The sequence below is a fragment of the Alosa sapidissima genome, chromosome 22, assembly GCF_018492685.1.
Source record: "Alosa sapidissima isolate fAloSap1 chromosome 22, fAloSap1.pri, whole genome shotgun sequence".
Classification (NCBI taxonomy): domain Eukaryota; kingdom Metazoa; phylum Chordata; class Actinopteri; order Clupeiformes; family Clupeidae; genus Alosa; species Alosa sapidissima.
This window is the reverse complement of record NC_055978.1, coordinates 22,553,160-22,563,062: the sequence shown is the minus strand read 5'-3', so window position 1 is coordinate 22,563,062 and position 9,903 is coordinate 22,553,160. Positions and strand designations below refer to the sequence as shown.

Below are 9,903 nucleotides of genomic sequence, written 5' to 3'. Positions count from 1 at the left end.
GACAACAAAAGTGATGAGCCCCTAACTGGGCAACTAGTGTAGCAAAATCTAGTTTCCCGCCTCTGATTCCATAGGAGTTAATACTGCCGTCATGCCGGTCGTAAACTCGGAGGACCCAACTTTAAAAGAGTGTTCATGAGATCAGCTCAGAAAACAAATACAGGAAACGCATAAATAAGTTATTAGAACTTACTATGGTTGTGCAAAAAGGAAAATGTCTCGGGTGAGTGTTTCTGTAGTTTTAGGCTAGCTTTAGACGACAACGATCTGAACACAATCCGCAAAAGTGGCGTTGCGTTCCCACTTTTTATTTCGCGTTTAGACGAGCGTCTTTGGGTGGAAATCTGCATGCGCACGGTGACGCAGAAGTGTGAAATTTGATGTAGTATGCATGCATGCCAGGTGGCTAGGTGGTAGGCCTACTGTGAAGCACTGCCATACAACAACACCAAGAGCGCGCGCATGCGTTGAAACTTCCTTCTACTTCTCTCCGTAGTAGCGCGAAATAGCCCACAGTCGAAAACCTAAGCTAAGGCAACTTGAATATCCGACTGATGGAAATAATCCGACATGTTTGTTGTTGTTTGGCTGTACTGCACATGGATATGACGCCAACACGTATGCGAGGATGGCCAGCGTGAGCAGCTCAGAACACACTTTTGCGTTTTTAACCCTTTAGACGGGAACGCGACGGTGGAGCATCTTTAAGATTTCCACTCTGGAGGGTGGGTTCATTTTTTTGCGTTTTTAAGCCCCAAAAACGCTGTCGCCGTCTAAACGAAAGGCACATCTGATAAAATATTTTGTCGGTTTCACCCGGGAGCGTTGTCGTGTAAAGCCGGCCTTAGTTTAGTGATAAATTACCTTGCCTATTTGTAACAAGAGTGAGATTTGTCTCTTGTATTGTTGCAAGGGAGGCCGCTGTGGTTGAGAATATGATAGAACAAGACTTCCGCACAAGTCTCCGAGCACAAAATCCGGCCCAACATTTTTTTCTCTCTCTGTCGGAGGTCCGAATTTCTGAATATTCGATGTGGCATGAAGGCGGAATAAGTCATTTAGAGACAGACGAGACCAGGAAGTGACATCAAACACGTCAAAATATGTCATACCGAAAATGAGATTCCGGAAGTAGGTACATCATTTAATTTACTCTTTATGGAAGATACAGCAGGGAAAACTTGTTTTCTTTTACAGTCTATGGAACAAAATGGTCGCAATAGGTATTACGATTTTGACCAGATCACCCGGAGACTGAAGGCAGGATACATTCAGAAACCTATATCTCACTGAAAACAGCATAGATGGGTTTTTTTCCAAGTTTGTATGTGTGTGGAAGTAACAGAGACACAAAATAACACCAAATCCCAGAAAAAAGTGATTTTTTTATAATATGGACACTTTAAGAAATTCATTCATTTTAATTTTGTCACAATTATAAATTTGCCTCACATTTAATGACAGGTGCTGAGGCTGGTCTCAGATGTGCGTAATCACCCTGCTGCGGTTCTTATGACTGAGGGATACCCTGTGGTCATCAGTTCTGATGATCCCATCCTGTTTGGGAACCCTGGACTCTCCTATGACTTCTACGAGGCCTTTGTTGGGATTGGAGGGATGAGTGCAAACTTGGGCACCCTAAGGCTGGGATCACATCAGCCAGCGGCAAGCGGCAGCGGCAAACGTAACGCAACGCTCAGACCATAATAAGTGTTGTCTCGTTCCTAAGCAACATAAATGGTTTGTCAATTGAATACGCTCGCATTGCGCTTTGAAAGTTGAACCAAGTTCAACGCTCAGCTTGTTCAGCATTACCACCGCTCCACTGCCGAACTATAGAGAATAATAGGAAACCTGCCGCTGGCTAATGTGATCCTGCCTAAAAGAACTCGCTGTGAATTCAATCAAGTAGATCTGTGAGCTCTAGCTTTTTTAGTCATGGAATGCAATATAAAACTCATTTTCAGCGCTCTGCCCAAGGGCCGAAAGGATAAATTGATGAAAATATGAGAGGAGAAGTGGGACAAAGTTGTTTCTGCTAATACTAAAATAGACTAATAGGTACAGTTTTGGAAAAAAAGTGGCAGGAGAATTGAGACTAAACTGATATGTGAAAATACAGGATTGACAGACTACTCTCCACACATGAACCTAAATTAGACTTGAACAGTAAATATAGTGTTTTGAATTAAGGACAACACTCAACAGTTCTTTTACACTTAGTTTTTAATCATCCCATGGGCGTTTCAGGCCAGATGCCCTTCTTTAGCATGACAAATGATAAATGTGCTTTATTACACCTGTTTCCCCCTGACTCCTTATTCCTATGGGTTTCCTTTTCATATCATTTAGTAGGCTATGCAAAACTGTGTGAAACAGAAATGCGCTCAGAATCATACTCTAATGTGAAGTAATGGATTCCATTCTTGAGCTAATGTAGGTTTTCAACATCACCACTCAAATGAAAAATAAATGTAGCACTGTTTTTAAACTTAGGATAGGCTACGGATAGTGATTGTAAATTCAATACAACTCAAATTTACTTTATTGGTGAGCTCATGGCTTAACCCCGATGTTGGAGGTAATATCGTTCCTGAAATTTAAAATAGCCTAATTCTTTGTCAAAACTTCTCTGGGATGTTGTAGGACAATGTCCTCACTGTTCATTAACTCTGCCTATTCTTTTCTCTCTAACTATGTCCTAACAGGATCTGATGCGAGCAAACATTAGCGATAAAATCCGTTTAATTACTTTGTTTTCAATTGGAGTGTCCTGACGGCAAAGGAAACAAGCAGCGCAACGTTTTGAGAGAACTTTCTTCGGACACCCGGTGAAATAGGTTGCTTAGAACTTCAGCTTAGAACTTCTTATAACTCTGGAAACTTAAACAACTCCTCTATAGCAGTGAAAGAAAATAATGAAATTTACATCTAACCATAAAGATCTGAAATGATACTCTGCCAGAAGCTCTTTCAACGCAGAATACCTCAGGATCTTTGCAATGAGGAGACAGACTACACATAAAGATATTACATTACAGTTAATTTAAATTAAGTAATGTACACAGACAATTGTTACTTTTTCCAATTATGCAATATAAATAAAATGACTTAAGCATCATTTGCATTTGTACGTTTTGCATTTGTAGCACAACTCAAACCTGGCATATCTCCTATGCTCTTGTCTTGACCAGAGATTGAGAGTGAATCTGTTTCAGAATTCTGTTTGTGTACAGTCACTCAAAAAAATCAATCTTTGCAACCGGAGTACAGGACAGCAGTTGTCTAAATATGTTGAAATATGCTCTACAGGAATTCAAAACTCTTTGACCACATTTGTAATCCTCCAGTTCTGACCATTGCATTCCTGCATGACAAGTTCACTGTCCTTTACCTCCAAACATCTCTTTGACACTCTGTTCTGTATGGCAGACCCCTGCATGGTAAAGAAAACATATCCAAAACCAAATATATGTTGCATCTTGTTCATGGATGTCTCAAATCAATCATGTTCAGGTTTATTGAGAGCCTCACCTGTTTGAAGTCCCAGTGCATATTAAGGCCTGTTTCTTTGGCCTTCTTGCATTCATGTAGTTGTGGCAATTCTTGCAAGCCTGGATCCACCAGACAACGGTTAGTTTGGTCCGTGTTGGTCTGGATTTCTCCAATGTATATCTTGCCACTTGAGTGATAGTAGCAAGCCTGCAGCAAGATATATGTGAGATGGTGTTACAGGCCTCTTCATTGTATCTATATTAGCATATAAAAAAATATGCTGATTTGGCAATTACCTGAGATGTGTAAGAATGACATTGGTATAAGATGGGGGTGTGTCCTGAGCCTTGATCCACACATGCATCTGTGTTCATGTCATTCTGCAACTGACATCAGAGACAAAGGTGGGGACTCCTTCACAATAGTCTTTCCAATAGTCTTTCTTTTAAAAACTAGATGTACCACTAAAACTAGATGTACAAAATATGTTTGAAACTTTTGTGTATGCTTGTATGTGCATGCCTGTGTGTGTGCGTGCGTGTGTGAGTGTGCGTGCCTGTGTGCATGTTTGTGTGTGTGCGTGTGGATGTGTGTGCGTGTATGTCAATTTGTCTCCATCTCCTTATAGAGCCTGACCGATATGGGATTTCGAGGGCCCATACCGATTTCCCGACATACCGTTTGAGTTTTTCAAAAACTGATAACCGATATATCGGTTATGTATTTGAATAGGCCTAACTATCGAGTTTCCTAATAAAAGGCTCTTCATATACAGTAATTAGTTTTGTTGTATAGAATAGAAAGAATAGTAGGCTAAGAATAAAAGAGGTCTTTGTTCCGTACATTGCCACAAATTGTGAGCAGTTTATGCTTAATGACTCCCCCTTTATGCAACCAAAACATTTTACAAATATGATCAGTTACTTTACTTTAAGCCTTTGAAGCCTAAACTCTTCCTTAGTTGAAATGCAAGAAACTGAAGACTGAAACTAGGATGTAGTAGTGGGTGTTTGGGAATGAACGTTAGCTCAGATGCTCACATTTATTTTGTGTAGACTTTTTGTGGTCTTAATGCAACATTTTACAAAGCACTGACTGGGCCACCAAGGACTGTGAGTGAGTCAACAGCAGAAAAAACTATTTAGCAAGCAGAAATGTCCCAGCCCGGTGTTTAGGATGCATCATAGACAGGTTATCTTTCATGTGCATCTTCCATCAGCAAACCATCGTGTTAGCGAACATTAGCATTGTGGCTAACTAACTTAGCTCCTGTCAGTATGATCAGAAAATAATGAGATGACAGTCGAAAGAGACAATTACAGTGCTGTTATCAATTTGCTTAATATTACCGCTTTTATTTCACCAACAATCAAACTAGCCTCCATCACTCAACCAATGCTAACGGTAACATTATTTTACCTATGGATATAACGTACCTGCAGTAAAAACCAAGCATGTCCGATTAACATTCTCAGGTTTATTTCGGTTTCAAGAAGAAATGGGGATTACATTTCATGTGAAAATCATCCCCCTATTAGACATTCTCTGCCGTAAGCTATTCTTTTCTCTGCCGTAAGCTTTCATTTGTTCCTCTCTCAATCAAACTCATTAATGAGCAGCGATGAATGTATGACCATGCATTTTATTAATTGTATTTACCTCCCTGCTGAAAAAAACAGCCTGACCAGCTAAAGGTGGTTTGCTGGTTGACCAGCTTGTTAACCAGCTTGTTTGACCTGATGGTTGACCTGCTAGACCAGCAAAACTCTCGCGAAAACATACCTTCAGCTGGTTTTGCTTGTCATACCACCTCAAGCTGGTCATTTTAGCTGGTGTTGCTGGTCTATAGTCCTGGTTTAACTGGCCATGCCAGCTTATGTTGGTCATTCTAGCAAACCAGCATGACCAGCTTGACAGGCTGGTCACCAGCATGACCATCTTGCACCAGCTGTATCCCACAAGACAGGCTGGTGACATCAGCATGACCAGCTTCCTCAGATGGTCACGCCAGCATATCCAGCTGGTGGCCCAACCAGCTACACCAGCAAAGACCAGCAAGAGCTGGAAGAAAACCAGCAAAGACCAGCTAAAACCAGCCACCAGCATAAGCTGGTTTCTAGCTGTTTTTTTCCAGCAGGGCTGTGACTGTATGCAGTGGTTAAAGTGGGATTTGGCAGGTGGGGGAACCCTAAAATCCAGTGTTGGTGCAACGGGGAAAAATGACTCACCATTGGACAACATATTAAGTATTGTGGTGTACTGTAGCAATACTTTTTGGACAAGAATGAATATCTTCTTGGTCATCTCTGTACACACGAAAAATTAACTCATTATTTAATTTAACAATATCATTGGTATGAAAGAATATTTATTATTAATTTATCTCAGGTGGCAGAACTGCGTTCCTCCCCACTTTAACCCCTGACTGTACAGTATGTATGTATGTATGGTTATGAATGGAGGAATGACTGCATATTTATATGCATATTTGAATGTATGGAGATTTATGAATGCTCATGTATGACTGAATGCATGGATGCTTATGGAAGTAGGAATGAGTGTCTGTAAGGTATGTATGGGAGAACAAGTATAGAGGATGTTAATTTTGCAATTTGCACAGCTCCTTGAGTACATTTGAGCCCAAATGTTTACTGTACATTGTCTTGTAACCGTTTTAACCCTGTGCTTGTTTTGTGTCTGTTGTAACTCTTGCAGCAATTTCTCTCAGCGTCTAAAACAAATTTCTCCTTGGGGAGACAAATAAAGATATTTTGACTTTGACTTTGATTCTTGTGTTGTCCTTGTAGGAAGTGAGTAACAAGTCTAGTAATGCATGTGTGTCTTGCAGCAAGACGCTGCGCTATCTGCGTACAGTACATGTGTGTGTGTGTGTTTGCGAGAAAGAGTGTGTGTGAGACAGTATCATCCTCTACCACTCAACACCACCATCTACAGGCCGATGGGTGTACAGTCACTAAATGTAAACATAAATTCATTTATTTTAGCCCCCCATGGATGAAATGCACGAAACTTGGCATACCCCCAGAAGATGTCAGGTTAATCGTACACATGAAATTTGATGCAGTTCAGAACATCTTCATCTGAAGATTAAAGCAGTATATTATTGCATGTTCATTTTTTTACTGGTGGGGTGGGGGGGGGGTGCAAATCACAAATGACTGGTTATGGGTTAAGTTGATACGGGCCCTTGAGACCAACATACCATAAACATTTTGTCATCCTCGGTGCCACGGTTTAGGTTATTATTTAGGAAAAACTGCATTTTTTGGGTTTCGGGAGGCCCAGCGTGGGGGAGGAGTGGCCTTCGGGGACCAAACAAAATTTTGGTGGGGCTACATGCTCACCAAGTTTCATGCCCTCAGTGTTCTGGGAATTGTTGACCAAAAATTCAGGAAATAGATGACGGGAGGAAAAAAAAATGTTTGACAATCCCTATATGACTGCTACGCGGCGGCGGTCATAATAAACTCTTAACTGTGTATGGTTGTATACATTATTATACAATCTATATGTATAAATCTCTGAGCAAAAATCTACCACTCAGTGTAAGAAGTGTAACATAATGCTTACATACAAAACTTACATTGCCATAGCCGAGAATGTTGAATGGCTTTAAGCTGGTATAGACATTGTCGAGGTACCACTGGAAAGGCTTGCACTTCAGTTTTTCCCTCAGCTTTTTTCTTTCAGACACATCACCAATATCTATGCCATGGTTCTACAGTGAGACAGAAAATATACAGAGGGCAGCAAAACACTAAGTATATATTTCAATCAATCAATCAATCAATCAGTTAAATCAGTGGTCCCCAAACTTTTTCTTCCGAGGGCCAGCTTACTATGCCTGGCTGTAAGAGAGGGCCAGACTCGGAGTATATCAGTAACCATAAATAGCTTAGTGCTGTGAACAACAGCAGTCTACCTTAGTTGAATATTCCATTACATTTAATCTATAGGCTATTGCAATTTAATACCATTGTTAGCTGTGTTTATATTGCCGTCATGCCATATCAGTGTAAAATGTAACTTAAATTAAATAATACTAATAAAAAGACTTTTGCATTCCCAAAAGTATTAGCAGGTAGTCCCAAAAGTATATTTCAATAAAAATGTGTGAACTCTGAAAATGTAAAGTTCTCAAACTATGAGAATTTTATGAAGTGCTGAAGTGGTCTGAAATGACCACCATTCTAACTTTCACTCACCTGAACTTGTGAACATTGTATGAACATTTGAACAAATAAAAATAATTATCCCAGAAAGTCCCAGAAAAATTACTTGAATATAAGTTAGTTAGTTATTAACAATTCATTGATAAACTTTTAGAATACTTTGAGCACTGATGCAGTCAGCATAGGCCTCTTACATTGTTTGCAGATAGGCCTACACTTCATTCCGTTTTTGATGGCAAACGCGAAACAGCGCCAAAACAACCACCAGTGGACAAAAAGAGTATTACATGTGTACTGTTAAGACTCGCTATATAGAATGAATGGGGGGAATTGCGGAGGTTATAGTTTGACGATGTCGTACTCCCGTGCGGGCCGGTTGCTATATACCACGGACATGTTTTGGGGGGCCACCCAAAATGAGGTGGGCCGTAGTTTGGGGACCACCGAGTTAAATTAATATATATTTTATTTGATCAGTTCAATTTCAAAAGATTCCATTCTGTATTTATTTGTAAAATTAAGGGCCCTATTATCGTAGTTCAAAATGCATGGTCACCGGTGAAAACCGTATTTAAATTTAGTGGGATGTCCAGTTCACATTGGGAGTGTTTTCATTATCAAACGTTATGCGGATGGCACAACAAGGCGATCCTATGGTTCTTAATCAGTCAACATCATTTAAACCAATGAGAATGACATCTGTCATTCCCTTTAAAAGCAAGCAACACAACTTGAAACAGCACATCGGTATTCTGATAGTCAGCGGCGCATGAAGGAATCTGCTTGCACGCGAGACCGTATAGAACAGTTATTCCACTAAACCATGCTTTAGGCCTACTAAAACCTAGCAGAGTATAGCCTACACGCATTTGCACTCGCCTATTATTTGAACTCATTGGCAAAGTGAAACTAACTTCACCGTGGTGTCAGTCAATGACAAAACACAGTTATACACAGTTAATTACTTTCACTATTGACTGACAATGGATTACCATGGTAAACATACTGTAGCCTGGAAAAGGCAACACTTACCCAAATAATGTTCGAATGACTGAATAAAAAACATTTATCCTGCAGAGGAGTTGCTGCTTACAGTACTCGTGACAGTGCGTCTTCAGCCGTCATATTTGCCTCTAGCCCCTCGCCTAATCACTTTTATCCATCATTACCAATTTGCAAATGATGGTGAATAACTACTCAGTGTGAGATGATTTTCCGCCAGGTTTTGAGTCACGAAAATAGGGCCCTAACTGTATTTGGTCATTCACATCATAGTTTTTATCCAGCCCTTCTGTGTTTTGTTTCACCTGTAGAGGGAGCCTCCAGGCAATGTTGACATTGTGCTTGTAGTCGTCCAGCCACACCTCAGCCACCCGGAGAGCGTTTCTCTGCATCAAGTATTTCAGCTCTGGCATGTAAGGTTTATGCGCTCTCTCCAGGTGAGCAATCTTGGAACAGGGAATCACCTCAATGCTACCACCACACGACCACACCTGAAATCAGTCATTCCCATGAGATGAGTTCAGGGCCAACTCCTCAGCGTTCCCACAGTATTTTGTCATGGTTGTTAGGATAAATCGTTATTTTTTTCCTTTATTCATTTGGCACCTGCTGAAACTTACTCTAATTCCGAATTCAACATTTTCTCCGCCATAAATTTTCATGCCAGGATCCAGAGCTCCAATCTCCCCAAAGAAAACACGATCTGCCACCAGTACCCCCATAATGGATGGACTCCTGTCAACACGGTTTGGGAAGTTATGTAAAACCATTTTACATCAAGACCAACTAGTTGCTCATTAAGGATTTACTAAGAATAAATTACCTATTGATTAAGAATAAGAAATTGTTAAAGACCTAATAAATGTACAATGATACTTAATACATATCTTGTTGAGCACTAATACATACACATATTTGTTATGTATTAATGGTTAACGTGTTCCTAAACTAAAGTGTTACCTTTATACCTCATGATGCAACAGCTGGCGAAATGAGCCATGGAACCTCAATGGAAGTACTTAATGTCTATTGTATTTGTCTGTTTTGTTAGGTTAACTAGGTCAGTATTCTGAGTCATTGCACACTGGATGTAAATGGTCGATAAAACAAACAAGAACTCACTTTCCAGGAAGTGTCTCATCATTTCTGCCATACTGTGGGAGGAATGCCTCATACTTGCACCACATTGCCCAGTCAAACCCTTGGGCTGAGG

At 40.3% G+C, this 9,903-nt stretch overlaps 1 protein-coding gene across 1 annotated transcript in view; it reads right to left on the bottom strand.

Moving 5' to 3' along the window:
- Positions 1–2,024: 2,024 nt before the first annotated feature.
- Positions 2,025–9,903, bottom strand: part of LOC121697690 (probable polypeptide N-acetylgalactosaminyltransferase 8) — a 46,978-nt gene continuing 39,099 nt past the window's right edge. The window contains exons 6-12 of the mRNA XM_042079337.1: positions 9,813–9,891; positions 9,311–9,425; positions 8,996–9,181; positions 7,100–7,234; positions 3,792–3,881; positions 3,535–3,702; positions 2,025–3,436 (exon numbers count right to left, since the gene is read on the bottom strand). Coding sequence (XP_041935271.1) covers positions 3,317–3,436; positions 3,535–3,702; positions 3,792–3,881; positions 7,100–7,234; positions 8,996–9,181; positions 9,311–9,425; positions 9,813–9,891 — 893 coding nt within the window. The 3' untranslated portion in view covers positions 2,025–3,316. The remainder of the gene's footprint in view (positions 3,437–3,534; positions 3,703–3,791; positions 3,882–7,099; positions 7,235–8,995; positions 9,182–9,310; positions 9,426–9,812; positions 9,892–9,903) is intronic.